We start from the raw sequence: 18,175 nt of genomic DNA, 5'->3' as shown, positions 1-18,175 counted from the left end.
TCGGGCTCGGTGGCTCGCTGCGCTCGCCACACTATTATATTCTCACTCCACGCCCTAGTGGATAGTAGGGCATGAAAAGGTCGGAGGACGCGTACCGCCGCCCCTCGCGGGCTCGCTGCGCTCGCCACGCTTCGGGTTGGCGTCTATCGTGGGGTGACGACGGGGACATCTATAATGTGAAATGGGTCATATTGGCCCATTTCACATTTTTTCACAATTTTTCACCATTTCAATGTTAAAAAATATTTTAACATTGAAGCCTATGCAAAAATCGGGTGCATCGCGTCGCATCGCGTCGGGACCAATGTTAATGGTCCCGACCGACGCGATGCCCCCGATATTTTAACTTTCCCGACAAGATTTCAATGTTAAAATATTTTTTAACATTGAAGCCTATGGAAATATCGGGGGCATCGCGTCGGTCGCGTCGGGACCAATGTTAATGGTCCCGACCGACGCGATGCCCCCGATATTGTATCCTAGCCGGCAAAATGGACCTGATTTCAAAAGAAATCGGGTCCATCGGGGGTAATCGTGTCCCTTAATTAAGGGACACGATTACTCCAGATTGTGGCCGTGCTAGGAAACAAGTACCGATTTTTCTTTAAAATTTCTTTAGTTGTATTCAATGATTTCTTTCAAGTTGCCGTGTTAACCCAACGCGTTTTGCCCTTTTGCAAAGGCTTCCTCAGGGGTTTTTTGATATACACAGAAAGAATAATCAGAGATCAGACACTTGTGTACAATGGCGGTCTTAATCAGACATCCCACAATCTCAAACAGTAGAAAATCCAAACACCATGAAACAGGGAGTGGATCCTTTCAATTCCCAACTAATAGCAATTAAAATAGATGGAGGGCCAAGTGCCGGACGGAAAACCACCTGACGATGTTCCACCCTCAAGATGGAATTTCTTTATGACAATGGGGACTCAAGTTTCCCAGTGATAAAAGGCCAACTCCTGGCGTAATGCAATCTCTGTGTGACTTCCACCAGACAGTATATATATGTATATATATATATATATATATATATATATATATATATATATATACCACTTTCAGACCTGCAACACGACAATTACTTGGCATTTTGAGTGTAGGGTCATTTTGCTGGGTGCAATCTGATCCCCTTTCACACTGGGCAACAAATTACCGGGCTAAAAATGTCAACCCGATACTTTGCTGAATTACACCAGTATTTCTTCAGTGTGAAATTGTCAACCCGGTTTGCAAATCCTGTGTCACCAACCGTGGTAAAGACCAGGGTCGGCGATCCAGGTTTTAAGACCCGTGTTGACCCTTTCACAATGAACAAATTACAGGGTACTAGTGCTTCACCTGGTAATTTGATGTTTAGTGTGAAATGGGTATTAGTTGAAGAGAAAAAAAATGGATCAAAAAATTAAAATGAAACATTTATCATATTTTCAGATTATAAAAGAAAGAGTTTATTAAGCGCCAAGGGAACTAAAGGTGTTGTAACCTCCCAATATCACTCTGGTTAACTATGAGATAGTTCACTAGGGTTCTGATTCAATTTGCCAAGTGGGATTACCATGGCAACCGTTGTTAACATGAATTTATATAGTGAGCATAGAAGCTTTGCAATTTCCTAGCAGAATAAAAACACCCACTCCTTCTCCTTCCTCTACTGTCACATGACCTTCTAGGATCTTTCCAAATGGCTTAGAAAAGAGGCTTTGCTGTTTGTTTGTTTTTTTGCACTGGTAGCTATACTGTGTAAATCTGTCACACGTGTACTTTTTTTTAAATTAAACAATTAATTATTAGAACTTATTTGGAAAAGGATATGCAAACTTCAGATTCAAGTTAAAGGTTAAAACTTGGCATGCTGCAATTAATTAATGTACTGTATTTGCAGAAACAGGGGAACTGTTTTATTGTCAGCCTCATACACAGATCATATCTGTTTTACAGCTCCTTTTGCTAGTAATCTTCCTATGTCATATGAGGAAGGTATATATGTGATACTGTGCACATGCAGGACCGACCATCAGGGAGATGCTATGGGGACAGCTGTCCCGGGCCCTGCCACTCTGACAGAGGGTAGGGCCCAGACCACCCCATACCTCCCAATAGGACCCATTCCAGGAGGGACAAACTACTCTGCTCCTGGACTTTTCTCTTAATGTATGATTGCCATCATTTGACACCCGCGCCCGATGTGTGTGTGGAGCAGGCAGGGAACAGCATGTTGCCGCCCAACTCCCCCTTCCCCCGTGTTACTGTGTTGCTAAAGGTACGGTAAGCAATGCACACCAGGGTCTGGGAGAAGGGAGGGGAAATGGGGTATCTTTCGGCTGTGTATGCCCAGCCTTTGCAGGCTTAAGCAGCAAGGTGGTTCTAAATATTAAGTGAGCCCCTAAAACTAAACAAAAAAACATTGTTTAAAGTATTTTACACTCACAAAAGTACTTCTTTTCAGGTAGTTAATTAATATTTGTTACAAGGTTGAGCCTGACTAAAATATTTATTGTAACAATGGGGGGGGGGGCGCTGCCTATTTTGGATCTCCCGGGCCCCAAGATTTCTGATGGCAGCCCTGTGCACATGCTGTCATTTGTTAACAATATTCTCAGTTGTCTGTATTTTTTCATTTGTCTCAAAGCTTGGATTTTGTGGCCTTATAGCATTTGTCTCCGTCTGTACTATTTTTACCTGATTTTACAGCTTACAAGAGTATATGCAATGGGGATTACAGTCAGTGGTGTAGCTAGGTGCCACGGTGCCCGGAGCAAGGGCATGCCCCCCCCACCCCGGATTTGTAGTAGGCGGGGCTCTTGCACGGCAAAAAGGGGGCACGGCTTAACATTATACCACACCGTAATTCCCATTGCACATTTTAGCGAACTTTGTAATACCCATTACACATAAAGCCACATGCCGTAATGCCAATTACACATAAGGCCACACATAATGCCCATTATATACTATAAAACAAACCGTAATGCCCATTACATACTATATAACAACCGTAATGCCCATTACACATTTGATACATAAGTGCCACTTACCTTCATGCTTGATGCCAGGGGCTTCATGCTCGATACCAAGGGGCTTCATGCTCGTTGCCAAGGGGGGACTGAAATTGCTCGTTGCCAAGGGGAACTTAAGTTGCTAGTTGCCTAACATGACTTATTAATCCATATGTGGAAAGACTAAGAGACACTCACATCAATCTATTTTCATTTTGTGTACCTGTTATTATAATCGATCGTTTTGCTGATGAACAAATGCTGGGTGCTTGTTATACAACACTTAAATGAATGGCAGACACTGACTACCTTTCATGATTCCTGTTAACCCAATGTGTAAAATCTGAAAGCACAATATTTACCAATTAAGACTTCAGACTATAGTTCATTTACACAATCACACCTCTTTATTTCATAAAGTTATGTAACAAGGTAGTTAATAAAATGTTGTGTGTGTAATGAAACATTGTCTTGCATACTCGTAGTTCAAGAACAGACCTACTGTAACATTGACTGTAGAATATATATTTTTATTAAATGTTGAATATGTCTGAGAATCAACAGATCAAAAGCCACTTACACATCCTCTGCTGCACACAAAGGCATTATGTACAAACCATAGAATGTATTACACATTTTAGGGAATTTTAATTTAATGTAAGCATACAGTTCTACTAGCCTTTTATACAGTTAGCACGTGTCTAACTGCCTTTGATATTGAAGTCATCTAAACCATATTTATTCCGTGGATCGCCGCTGTTGCAACATTTAAAGTGCATATACACAACTGTCATTAGACAAGATGGGCTTGGTGACTGATTTGAGTAAAATATTTAATTTTGACATACGGTAACTAAAAACATGTAATTAAAGAATAAAATTTATCTAATTTTCTATATATTTCTATCCTTGGACGAAAACTGTTGCCCATAATTTTTGAACATTGAAAAGGTTACTTTAATAATGTTGCGCAAATAGAGTATCTTTACTGCAACCCAGTACAAACAATTACATATTGAACGACATTTATGAAGCCAGTCTACGAATAAAATTATCTGCAGGCTTGGCATTCTTACATTTGTAAATTTAGTTCAGCATGGAATTTCTGCACTACCTCCTCACATCACGGTCTGCAGCAGTTTGAATGGCAATCTATAAATACCATGCTGAACAACAAAATTAGAAGGTTAATGAGGCAAAATGATGCTGTAGTTTTAAAAGACTAATAAATCTCAAAAACATTTGTTTCACCCTATGTCACCATGAAAGAAGACTAGTCATAATTACTCATAGTACAGACTTCAGTGAGAAGTCAGGGATAAAATTGCTATATCAAATCAACAAGGGGCCAGAATTCTGAGAGCAGCCTTGCAATGTTTTGGTCACAATCACTGTAATCTGTTTTATGGTGTTAAGACCGGATAGGAGTTGGCATTCCAATATGGTCAGGCACATACAGATATCTGTGCCCTCATTACTGTGGGTCCACCATATTCTCAATGAACCTCTTTCCAATAGGGAAAAAGGGTGTATTTTAAGGTTACAACTTTCAAAAGAAAAAAAATATTGTTGCGTGGTTTACTGTTCTTTTACATAGATAAGTGTTCTACAATATCACAATGCATCCATATACTTTTGTATAAAGAAGGCACACAAAATTCAATGCATAAAATGGTTTATGTTTACCGAAGCAATGAATGCTTGTTCAGAGTCGTCGAGATGGATTAAGTGGACTCACACAAAATGCCTGTGTTTAGCCCTTGGGAGAACTCTTGGATGCTAAAATAAAATCACTACATGAATAAAAAGGGATCCTTTATGTGTTAATCTTTTAATGTATTGAAAGACTGAAAGTAATTAAAATGTACATTTAAATGAAAGTGATAAAATATTATATATTGTTAACATTTCCAGAATCATCAATAGAATACTGGAAAACTCAATAGCATAAATATAGGCTAATGCGCATTTTGGAGTCCTTTTTTCTCCCATACTCCTGTGAGCACAAAAAAGTATACTATACAATAGGATTTTGCTTATCATAATGATTGAATAATACTGTATCCATACAATTTGGATAGTGTCTAAAATCCATAATTCTATTTATCAACTAATCTTATTAGATACGCAAGTAGTCTTGTCTCCATTTCTTTTTGAAATACTGAAATAAATGGTCTCGACGACACACAATTCTTGGTAAATTTACTCTACGAAACTTTGTGGACAGCAAAAAATAAAAAAAGGGTTAATGGATCCTTCAAATGGGTGGCTAGACTTTTTTGCTTGAAAGCACAATCTTACTAGATCTTTGTAAAAGTGGTGCAATTCGATTAATTTATCTAATTTTGTTTTAGTATAATGAACTACCTGTAGGCAGATTTTATTATTGTGTACACTGAAGAGTGACACAACCATATGCTGCACTTTTATAGTACAGATAAAGTAGGGAGTTTTAATTTGTCTTCAAACATAAGTTACTAGCCACGTGCAGTTGAACAAATGCTTGTGTTTTTTTTATACCAAGCACAGTGTGCTGTCCCTGGGTCGACAATGTCTAGGTCAACAGTCACTAGGTTGACCACTAATGGTGGACAGTGACTAAGTTGACACCTGGAAATGGTTGACATACCATAGGTTGGCGTTGACACAAGCTTAGGGTCAACATTGGAGTGGTCGGCACTCACAAGGTCGACACCAGTATTTAAAAAAAATTTTGTGCAGACCGACTTCATGCTTTACATAAGGGCATAGAGCGAGCATATAATAGTGCCCGAAGCATGGCGAGCCATGCGAGGGGATGCAGTACACTTGCGGTACACTTATACTGTGTCCATGTCAACAGACACGAAAACACTTGTGTTGATCTTATTAATGTTGACCATGCCCATGTCGACCCTAAGCTTGTGTCAAACTGTCAATGTCAACCTATGGTGGACATTTTTAGGTGTTAACTTATTCAACCATTAGTGACCGTCGACCTAGACAATTGTCTATCTCTTATGCCATAACCACCAAGCAGCAGTGCTTACCGTAATTCCACATTTGGGATTACTTCCTGTAAAAACACACTGCACGGCCTTTCGATGTGGTGGGTCCATACAGAACATGTTTTACTTAAAAGTCCAGACTACTTACACTGGAGGTTACCCTTCATTCAATATTCTTTTTTTCTAAAATACTTGTCATCTGAGGTTATTCATGTCAGCCATGAAACTAGGAAGACATCAAAACTATTTTGATTTCTTGTGTCATATTTGCGCATTGAAATGATTTCTTGTGTGCTCTACAGGCCATTATTTTTGCACTTGATTTCTCATACAGCTACTGTACAGTGGGAACTCAGTGTAAGATTTATCTTCATGTAATATCATATTTGCATACTCTCCCAGAATGTCTGCATAGAGAGGTTTGGCCATCCTTCCTGATTATTCCAACCTGACCACATCTCTGCACCTCTACAGTATATCCAGATCTCATAGAGAAAACAGTTTAAAAGCAGGTATTTTTTTTTTTGTGTAGCAGAGCTGCCGAGGGGCGTCAGTCTAAGACAGAGCACTGCATTTTATCTTCATGTATAGCATTTTAGGAGTTTAATCAAAACTGTCCGACCATAAATATTAGCGATGACTGTGGACATATTTAACATTGGTCTTCTCCCAATGACTCTGGTATTTCTCCAAGATCTACAGCCGCTGATGATAACACAGAATTTCTCATATTTCTAGATGCATCATCTGAAATTTCCAGGGACCTTGAAACTGAATGGACTGGTCGATCCTTTATGTGTTTAAGGGCATTGTGATCTGTGAAAGATTGTTCTTCTTGCAAGGCTTGCTCAAAAATCTTATGTTTGTGTCCAAACTCGATGACTGTTTTAGTATAAGAATTCAGGGTTGTGACAGAGGCCGCCATGCAGCATGTGAAGGAACACCAAGCAAGGCTGAAAAACACACAGAAAACATATAAGTGAGTTAAAGTCTCCTGTATTTTTAGTGCCAAGAATAACTATACATGCATAAGTTGGCACTGTTGCAGCATAGTGATTTGAATAATAACTGGATATTACAGGTGAACATAGAAAGAGAAACTGTAGTTTGCAGGAATCTATGATCCACAAAATGTAATTTTCTACAGTTCTAGGGAATAGAAATGTCACCTAGCAACAGTTTGTGGGTTGGGTACCAAGCACTCTGATTTTCTGCTGGAAAGCAGAGAAGTATTACATACCCTCCAACTATACCTTTTTGGCAGGTGCAGTACCTTTTCTTTATCACCCGTACCTTTTTGGGGGTTTCCATCTGCCCATTGTAAGTATAGGAAAGGGAGTGTTGCCATGCCACCTTTACCAGTGGCCGTGCCCCATTTATGGATTTGTATTGTTTTTTGCTCTTCAGATGTTGGAGGGTATAGTGATTTTTTTATTGCTAACCTCCTATTAACAGTGATGTTACACCTTCCCAACAGACTAGGCTGTGCACAGGTCACATGGACACTAGCAGTTGGGTTGGGCTACTGCTTTCTAATGCAGATTTTTGGAAGCTTATCTGTGACAATAACTATAACACCTCATAGTTAATAATACTGTGTGTTGGAAAACAGTCAGATTCTTATAAATAATAAACTTTTTATTTATACAATCAGTACCGGTAGACCTCTAAAAGGCAATCCCTCAAAAGAAATAGCAAATATATATTTATAAGCAGTGTCGGCACCAGAGGAGGGGCTACAGCACAGTTCAAACAAGTATGGAAGAAACACCAGTTGCCAGTAAAGGAATTTGGAACGCCAGTTGGTGGCAGTTGCTGTACCTTCCCTATTTGAATTTAGAACTGCTGCAGACCATCCTCTGGAGCCTCCTCAAGCCCTAAGTATAAAAAAGCAGGGGTGCGTTGCTTAGGCAAATAAATGGGGTAGCAGGAATGTGGGGTTTATTTACTAAGATGGTTCTATTGAAGATGACCCAAGGGGTCATTGAGACTATCCTGGTTTACCAAATACATGGTAAAAAAGTTATGGGGTACCCCCCGTATTTATGTAACCAGCTCCGGGCTCTTGGACAGGTCCTGGTTACAAAAATATGGAGCAGAAAAAGACTGGAATCCCCTGTATTTTGGAACCAGCATTGGGCTCCAATAGCCAGAGGTGTCATGCCGCAATTGGGGGACACTTTTACGCAAGGTCCCCAGGCCGTCACATAAACACCCTGACTTATAGGGTAGATATGGTACCTGGAGGAGTGGGGACCCCCCAATAAAGGGCTCCTTCCCCTGGCTTTACTCTTCCAAGGCTGAAGCTTGAGGCCATCTCCGGCATCCCTGGGTGGTGGACGCAGGACTGATAATTTTGTTGTTAAAAATAGAATAAACATTTAACATTGGGTTGTGTTGTGAAACAACAAGTCACAACGAGCCTCCCTTGCATGCAGGAACTTGGAGAATCACGTCCCAGCATGCAGGATATTAAAGGGCCCACTGGGACTGCATAACCAATGTTACAATAATTACACACATACATCCAGAACAGTAGAGCTTTGTTACATACATGCATACACGCAAACATACATACATGCTCACCTTGCCACACGCTCCCCCATAGGTCTGTCCTATTCTCCAGAAAGATCTAAGGGGTTAAAAAAAACACTAAACCCAAACTGGAGAAGCTGTCTGTGTGTACACTCACAGACACCTCTCTCCTGCTATTGACAGGGAAACCCAGTGATGTCAGTCACTGGGTATCCCCTCAACCAAGCTGGGCTTCAGCCCTGCAAGGATTAAGCCTGTAGGGGGATGGGGGGTACCCTGTCTAGTGCTGACCAGCCAGGGTGTTCAGATGACGGCTGAGAGACCTTGTGTAAAAAGTGTCCCCCAGCTATGACATGACACCACTGCCTTTTGGAGCCCGGTGCTGGTTCCAAAATATTGGAGTCCCCAGTCTTTATGTTCCCTGTATGTTGGGAACAAAAACCAATCCAAGAACCCTGAGCATGTTGTGCTTGGGGGAGGGCACCCCACACCAGTTTTTGTTTTACATTTTACAATAAACAGCACACTCCCAATACTAAAAGAATCCCTTCAAATCACATCTTTACTAAAAAATCACCAGAAATCACACCCTATTACATCTCGCACCTTGTATAATACATATGTGTTTACTGATTATCCTGTAATGGCCTTTTTGCACGTTTTGTCAAACAGGAATTGATGTCACTAGGCACTTTATTACCACTTTATTTGGTACGTGTGCAGTTTCACGGCGGCTTGCTACACTACGCTGTCAGCATAACCCAACGGCAGCCTAGCGTAGTTAGCGTAATGTCCCAGCGGCAGCCCTGCATAGTCACTGTTGTGTCCCCGTCAGGCAGCGTAGTCACTGTACTGTCCGCGCTAGCTGTAGCTCTGTCCCCGGCATCCCTGGCAAGCCTAATGAGTGCCTCTCACACAGCACCGATAACCGCCAGATCCCCTGCGTTGGCAAATGCTGGTGGAGAGGTGCTCCATCTGCCTGAGGTGCACGAGCGTCTCATACGCATGTGCATCTCAGTAATTCGTGCAGCAGGGTACGGCATCCCTGACCATGTCCACTTCAGCAGGTCAGGTTTAGGGGTTCGGTAGCGCGTGCGTCTCATGCACAAAGGGGGGGGGGGTTGCAGTGCACAAGTGCGTCTCATGCACAATAAAGGAAGCATTTGCAGTGCTCCATATTACATACTGGCAAATGCCTTCATTTCAAACCCCCACTATCCACGTCAGCCCGAAGTGTGGTGAGTGCAGCGGTACGCGTCCTCCTGACCTGTTCATACCCCCACTATCCAAGTTGGCATGGAGTTGATTATATAAAGTGTGGCGAGCGCAGTGAGCCACCGAGCCCGAAGTGTGGCGAGCGGACTCTGAATACACGTCAAGTAATCTGCATTCCCTCGCGGAGCTGACTATGCTGGCTGCGATGCTGACAGGGACTCTACGCTGACTATGTATCTACACAAGTACCCTTTATTTCTACTTGTCCCTACCCCTTGATTGGAGGAGTTTTTAAGTGAAATCAGTGGTGACAGAATTGTCTCTCCCTCAAGAGACTTAACCTTTTGGTATGGGTCAAATTACCCCATGATTTTATAGATTTGTTTTCTCTATAATATTGCAGTATTACACTATTGTACATTGGCCCTTATACTGGCTCACTCACAAAGAAATGTTCCTTCTCAAATTGACAAAACCATGTGCATTGTGGGGGGGGGGGGGGTAGATGTAACATGTGCAGAAAGATGACGTCTTTACTTTACACTGCAATATAGATCTCACTTTGAAGTAAAACCCCACCCAAATCTAATTCTATCTGCACAAGCCCCACATGCAGTGCACATGGTTTTGTCCATTTGAGAAGGAATTCACCTTTGTGAGTGAACCAGTATAAGGGCCATACGCCATTCTCTCTTTCCTTTTGAGTGTTTTACCCTGGAAGAAAAGCCTTATTAGACACAAAGCACCCAGGGATTCATTGGTTATTTGTATGGTATTGTGTGTAATTTTATGATGTGGTGTTTAATTGTATCCATAGAACCTGTAAGGCAGCTAGAACGCATGGCATTTGAGCTTATTATTGTTTTACGAGTTTATTTTAGTTTATTATACCATGTGTCTGTTTTTTACCGTGATTTTTTTAATCAAATGTGTATGACCCTAGAGTGCGATATCTTCCCTCCTTTTTTTATTCTGTACAATCCCTTTTGTAATAAATTGTTAGTTATATACTGTAAAGATGGAGCCACACTTGTTCATACAGGCGATGTGCCATAGGTTTCCGTTTCAGCACTCTGTTTGCCAAGAATGGGACACGCTTGCCCAGCAGCATAGCTAAGTTTTGGGCGCCCCCCCCCCCCGCCGTCCATTCAAACCCCCCCAATCCACCGCAGCCTTACCTTTCGCGCTGGTCCCGGCGGCTCCGTTCTTCTGCTGAGGACCACCACAAAATGGCCGCCGCCATACAGCAGACAGTTTCAGAGAACTGTGTGCTATATGGAGGCGGCCATTTTGTGGTGGTCCTCAGCAGAAGAACGGAGCCGCCGGGACCAGCGAAATAGGTAAGCCTGCGGGGGATTGGGGGGAGGTGTAACTATAGCACCGCAGCCCCCGGCGCCCCCATATGCACAGCGCCCCCCCCCGCGGGGTGGCGGGGCTGCGGTGCTATAGTTACGCCAGTGCGCTTGCCTGTTTGCGGGAATGGGTTGCGAGAGCATGCTAAAGGTCAATTTGGTCAATTGATCATTATAAAATGGGAAGAAAAATGAGACTCCGGGAATACTTTGATAATAAACCAAAAGAACCACAAAAACAACAGAGTCTACAGAACCCCCTGAATTTGACTAAAAAAACAAAAAATTTCAAAAGAGATAGTCAATTTGACGCTCCCTCTAGGAACGCTAGCCTGTAAACATTCCTGAGGGTAGTGGATAATGAATGTAGAGAAGGAGTGAATCAGAAATTAAAGTTTGATAATCTTGAACCGAGCGAGAGGCAGGCTCTCACATCATTTATTTATTTATTTATTTACAGTTTCGGTACTTGTTTCCTAGCACGGCCACACCGATTTACATCGGGGTGGTCGTGTCGGAAAAATCGGGTCGATCGCATCGCATGCGATTTGGTCGCATGTGATGCGATCGTCGCGACCGACCGATTTTGGACCCGATTTTTTTTTTTTTATTAAATGTAAATCGGGTCCCTGGGACCCGATTTTACATTGGATTCAATGTAAAATATTCCCAACCCCCCCAAATGTCACGGCGTACACCCCACCCCACGATAGACGCCAACCCGAAGCGTGGCGAGCGCAGCGAGCCCGCGAGGGGCGGCGGTGCGCGTCCTCCGACCGTTTCATTCCCCTACTATCCACGTCGGCGTGGAGTTGAGAATAGAATAGTGTGGCGAGCGCAGCGAGCCACCGAGCCCGAAGCGTGGCGAGCGCAGCGAGCCCCGCGAGGGGACGCGGATAGCTTCACAGGTAAACGCGTCCCTTCGCGGACTTCACAGGTGTCCGCGTCGCCAAATGAAAAGGTCGGAGGATGCGCACCGCCGCCCCTCGCGGGCTCGCTGCGCTCGCCACGCTTCGGGTTGGCGTCTATCGTGGGGTGACGACGGGGACATCTATAATGTGAAATGGGTCATATTGGCCCATTTCACATTTTTCACATTTTTTCACTATTTCAATGTCAAAAAATATTTTAACATTGAACCCGATGGAAAAATCGGGGGCATCGCGTCGTGACCATTGTTAATGGTCCCGACCGACGCGATGCCCCCGATATTTTACCTTTCCCGACACGATTTCAATGTTAAAATATTTTTTAACATTGAAGCCTATGGGGAAATCGCGGGCATCGCGTCGGTCGCGTCGGGACCATTGTTAACGGTCCCGACCGACGCGATGCCCCCGATATTTTATCCTAGCCGGCTAAATGGACCTGATTTCAAAGGAAATCGGGTCCATCTTATGGATCGTGTACCTTAACTAAAGGTACACGATCCATAAGATATGTGGCCGTGCTAGGAAACAAGTACCACAGTTTCTTATATAGCGCAGCAGATTCCGTTGCGCTTTACAATAGTAGACAGTGATAAGACAAACTGGGTAACAACAGACAGACTTGGAGGTAAGAGGGCCCTGCTGCAAGCTTACATGATCTCATCAGTAACTTGAATCCAGATTGGGACATCATGTAACATAGTAATAAAGGCTGAAAAAAGACGTTAGTCCATCGAGTTCATCCTATCTGACAAACTACTGAGTTGAGAAAATCCTATCTATAAGATTTCCTTAGTGGCCAAAAATGTATCCAGTTTTTAAATTCATTAACAGTAGTTGCTGTAATCACCCCCACTGGCAATGAGTTCCAGATTTTTACTGCTCTAATGGTGAAGAATCCTCTTCTTAATTCAGTATGAAATTTCTCTTCTTTGAGCCTCAGTACATGCCTGCGTGTCCTAAGTACAGTATAGCCCTGTTACTGAACAAATCATCTCCCAGTTCCTTATGATTCCCAATCCTGTATTTCAACATACAGTACTAATCATATCACCTCTCAACCTTCATTTCTCCATTGAAAACCTATTCAGCCTGGTTAACCTATCTTTGTATTCTAGTGATCCAAGACCTTTTATTAGCTTAGTCGCCCTTCTCTGTACCTGTTCCAATTCATTTATGTTCTTTTTAAGGTGTGGTGCCCCGAACTGAACACAGTATTCCAAGTGTGGTCTCACCAATGCCTTGTGAAGAGGCACTATCACATTAGCATCCCTTGAATCCATTCCCCTTTTAATGCATGCCAGTGTCCGGTTTGCTTTTGCTGCTGCATTTGAGCAGTGTGCACTATTACCCAATTTTTTATCTATGATGACCCCCAAGTCCTTCTCTACAGCAGAATATCCTATAATTACTCCATTGAGCCTATAAATAGCTTGTTCATTTTTGTTCCCATAAATAATTACTTTACATTATTCAATGTTAAACTGCATTTTCCACCTTTCCACTTACCTTTCCAGTTTATTTAAGTCACTTTGTAGTGTATACACATCCTCTCCTAAGTTAATTTCCTTACTCAATTTTGTGTCATCTGCAAATATTGCAATTTTACTCGCTATGTCACTTCCAATATCATTAATGAATATATTAAACAAGGTGGGTCCCAATATTGAACCTTGCGGGACTCCACTTTGGACCTTACCACAGCTGGAATATATGCCATTTACCACCAGAATTTCATTTTGTATAAAAAAAACCCTTTGAATGTTCATTTCTATATATCATCTGAATGTGGATTTCAAGATCACACTTGTAGTTGCAACTTCTTTGAGACAATTCATTATTAACATATTAAATGGCAGTTATTTAAATGTTTAATTATGCATAATATATATTGAAGGCCGCTGAGTCTATGTTTTATGTGTAAAGTTAACAAGCTATACCATGCAATTGAAAAATAGTTAATCCATTGGCAGGGGTGCCACTGCCATGGGTTGACGGTCCAAGACCATGTCAAATTCTTATTGGTCAATGTGATAGACAAAACCAGTGCTGGTGGCTGCCAATGTGTGGATCAACAGCAGCTCAGCCACTTGGAACCACTGGTTTATTCCATAACTGAGTAAAATGTATACAATTATATTTTAAAATGCATGCATTAGGGCCAATGCAAGATGTACTGTATGTACAGAATTTGCACAGATATTTGTGTGCATAGAACTTCCAGTAATGCACACAATGTTGATGATGTATGCATTGGATTTTTTTCCAATACACATGCATATGTCATACAGGGCAAGTGCCACAGTGTTCCTATACCAGTGGTCTCTGAGTGTTTATTTGCAAAGTGATTTCCAGTCAGGGAGCATTTGTAGTAATCAATGGGGGGAGTAGCAACTCAAATGTATCATGTCATGACCGTTTCAGAAGCATTGCAGCTTTTGACTGAGAACCAGTGTTGACTCCAGAGCTGGGGCTGCAGCACAGTCCAAACGTCAAATAAGACAGCCACATCCACTGCCAGTGAGTCCTGCCAGATGGTTGGCAGTACCAACGCGTTTCGCTAGTCCAATGCCAGCTTTGTCAAGGTTACCTTGACAAAGCTGGCGTTGGACTAGCGAAACGCGTTGGTCCTGCTGGATGCCAGATCTTGGGAATTGCTTGGAGGACCTACCTGCTCAATAATCTGACCACTGTACCCCTAAAAACATCAGAAGTCTCCGGCTGAATTCAACAAACCTGGCCACACACGGCCACGAGGTTGAAGGTAGGCTACAAAACATCAGCCACTCCCTCGGTGTGCCTACAGGACTACAAATTGCCATTCTTTGACTCCATCCATCTTGTGGGACTACTAAAGAGTGTGGACAGTGCTGGATCTATTGCTCCTCCAGCCCATAAGGGGATTGCCCCTTACAAGTGAGATCTGGTTATCCAAATTTGTTTTGAAAACAAAATTTTATTCATACATTTTTTGTTTATAGTGTGCACCATTTTTGTGCTTTATATGCTTTATATTTCTTGTGATTAGGGATGCCAATCCCGGGGCATTTTTTCAATCCCGGGAATCGGGATTGAAAAATGCTCAATCCCGGGATTCCTGGGATCCCGGGATTGGCATCCCGCCCCTGTCCCCCACTTACTTTAGTGCGGTGGAGCGGGGCTGGCAGCGGCTGTCCCCCATGAATGGTGGAGCGGGGCTTGCGGCGGCTGTCCCCCATGAGTGGTGGAGCGGGGCAGGTGGTGGCTGCGACGCCGGAGGGAGAGGAATGTTGTCACTGTGTGTGGCCGTGAGCGTGTTCTGGTGCCGGAGGTGCAGTGCTGCGGCCTGCGCAGCGTGACCCATAGGTCACGCTGCGCAGGCCACAGCGCTGTACCTCCGGCGCTGAAACCCTCTCGCCACCCCTCCCCTCCAGTCAGTGTCACGGAACAAGTGAGTTCAGAAGTGACAGGGCAGAATGACCGGAATCCTCTCCCCCGTCTGACCTCTCTCGGCCGTATCCCGCGTCGGTAACAGCCGGGCAGCGTCTGAGCGTGTGCTCAGACGCTGCCCGGCAATAGACTGTACAATCCCGAAATCCCGGGATTGGATAGTCCAATCCCGGGATTGAAATCCCGGACATTTTGGGGCCAAATCCCGGGATCCCGCCGATCCCGATCCTGGGATTGGCCACCCTACTTGTGATATACACATGTGCTTGCTATATGCATGATAATTTATACAATTTATGGTTCAAAATATATCATCTTAATTTTAATGATTTGATTAATTCATTATTGAATGCGAGTGCTGCTTTTTTCTGTGTTTTTTTCTTTTGATTCAATTTTTGTGGAGACTGACCCTCATCACTCAAGCAGCAGCTCTAATTGATTAAGCTTCTCAAGCTCCTGGGGTCAACACTCTTTGTGCTGACCCACCTTTTGTACAGCTTGTTGATAATATACTGTTTGCTCAACTGTGGCTGTCATATACATCTATATATCAATTTAGACCTCACATGTTCAAATGTATTTGTGTATTTATTTATGTGTCTCCTTATTGGGCTTCCCCAATACACACTCTCACCACTACAATCCATCATGAATGCAGCTGTCAGGCTAACTTCCTAGCCTGACGTTCATCTGTAAAGTTACTCGTGTCATTGGTTACCTGTATTATACTGTATTCAATACAAAATACTTTTACTTACACACAAGGCCATAAACCAAACCAGGGGCAGTACTACCGCTGGTGCAGATGGTGCAGTGCACCGGGGCCCAAGAGGTTAAAGGGGCCCGATGCTGCAGTCTGCCCGGCATGACAATTTGATTTTTTTTTTTTTACATGCGGTGGAAGATGGGTACGAGGGGGTACACCGGTGATGTTGTCGGGCCTGGCTGCCTGGTACAGTGTACTGGTACTAGGCTGGCAGCATGTTGTGTCAGACAGATACGGAATGGATGCAGAGGCAGCATTGCCCTGCACATCTGAATCCATTCCGGCCCGGGACTGGTCTAATCCGGTAGCCTAGCAACATGCAGCCAATCACAAGGCTGCCTGTTGCTGCTCTGTGACTCCGAGCAGACAGGAAGTGATTCTGCATGCAGGCGGAGCGGAGGAACAACTCACTTGAGCACTAGGCAGCCAGACTCAAGGTAAGTCAATTTAAGAGGGGGGGGGGGGGTCTGGGGGCTGCACCGCAGAATAATTTTTTACTGGGCAATAGCGTAAGAATATAAGAATTGCCAGGTGTATCAATACAAGATGCATAATACACAGGAATTTGTTACTGATAACTACCGCTTGCTGTGACAATACGTTACATTACTTACATTACATTAGAGCATACAATAAAACAATATGCAGCATATCAAACATGACATTGGGAGGGGGCATGACAGATTAGTTGACTATTTGGTTGGGGATGTGTGAGGGCTACGCTAGTGAGGAATTGACTAGGATGGCCGCTTGGGGGGGGGGGAGGGGGGAACTGTTTCTGTGTCTAGTATAAACTGTTTTCCCCCCAAGCAGCCATCCTAGTCAATCAGATCTCTATCGCCCATTAAACACAGGGCAAACTGGGTTAAACCCTTGTTATAACCTGGGTCATTCAGTTTGGTGCTTTCACATCGCCCCTTGACCCTGCAATAACATGGTTATAAATGCAATCTGAAAGGGGTATGAGGGGTTCAACTATGTGGTGTAATGTAAATAACAGACAATACTGTGAAACTATTATGGGCCCACTCATCTTCGCTGCACACTGGCTGGAACTTTTAAACAGACCCTAGAGGGGGCTGCTAAATAAGAATAAGACTACAGGGAGGGGCTTAAAAAAATAACTACAGCATGGAGGGTCTGCAATGGGAGAGAGACGCAGGTGGCAATGTTAGAGAAACGCGGGGTAAGAATAACACTTTTTTTTTGTGAATTATGACACATTGTTTACTGTGAAAGTTGTACTTGTGGCACTCGAGACTATGACTGATTGTCGCTCAGATTTGCATTCTTAAAAAGTAAGAAACCATTTATTTGTAGTTGCCACTATATTTGTCTTTAGAACCTTAAATGTTGGCAGGCAATCAAGCCATAATACGGCGAGTGCTGAAATGGATTTTTGAATATGTACACCAATGTGCAAGGCCAAACGGTGGTAAAATTCTGTGTCTTTCTTTGATTGCTTGCTTTACAAGTTGATTGACAAGAATCTGACATTTATTGGTGTTACCCGCCTGTTCTTCTAGTAGTGTCAGGGAAAATTCAGGCGTTTCCATGGGGGATGTGCGTCTATGGCACTGGCAGAGTAGGTTCTGGGTTATGCACAGACTGCAGACTGGGAAAAATCATTAGATGGTGAGTGAGTTGAGAATGAATTTGCAGCTGGCCATCAATCGGTGTGATTTTCACAAGCCAATAGTAGATTTGCATAGTGTGGGATATCACTGTGGCGGGGCAGCGGCTATCTGATCGCAGAACTCTGCAAAATTGCAGTGCAGCGATCAGGTCTGAATTAGGCCCTATGTTTGGGTGTTTATTTGATAAAGTAAAAATTATCATATTTATTATTTGTTGCTTTTGTTAAGAGCACTAATTGAAAATTAGCTTATGATCCTTATGATTATGATGATTTTAGTGATATGTTGATGTTTATTTAAATACTTTATTTATATGATTGAAATTT

At 43.0% G+C, this 18,175-nt stretch overlaps 1 protein-coding gene across 2 annotated transcripts in view; it reads right to left on the bottom strand.

The window, feature by feature from the left end:
* Positions 1-3,383: 3,383 nt before the first annotated feature.
* GSG1L (GSG1 like) overlaps positions 3,384-18,175 on the bottom strand; it is a 221,259-nt gene continuing 206,467 nt past the window's right edge. For both annotated transcript variants that reach the window (XM_083153409.1, XM_083153408.1), the window contains one exon: positions 3,384-6,939. In XM_083153409.1, the coding sequence (XP_083009535.1) occupies positions 6,639-6,939 (301 nt within the window). In that variant the 3' untranslated portion in view covers positions 3,384-6,638. The remainder of the gene's footprint in view (positions 6,940-18,175) is intronic.

Source organism: Crinia signifera, chromosome 7 (genome assembly GCF_055691185.1).
Source record: "Crinia signifera chromosome 7, ASM5569118v1, whole genome shotgun sequence".
Classification (NCBI taxonomy): Eukaryota; Metazoa; Chordata; class Amphibia; order Anura; family Myobatrachidae; genus Crinia; species Crinia signifera.
Note: the sequence above shows the minus strand (reverse complement) of the source record. Positions and strands in the feature narration are given on the sequence as shown.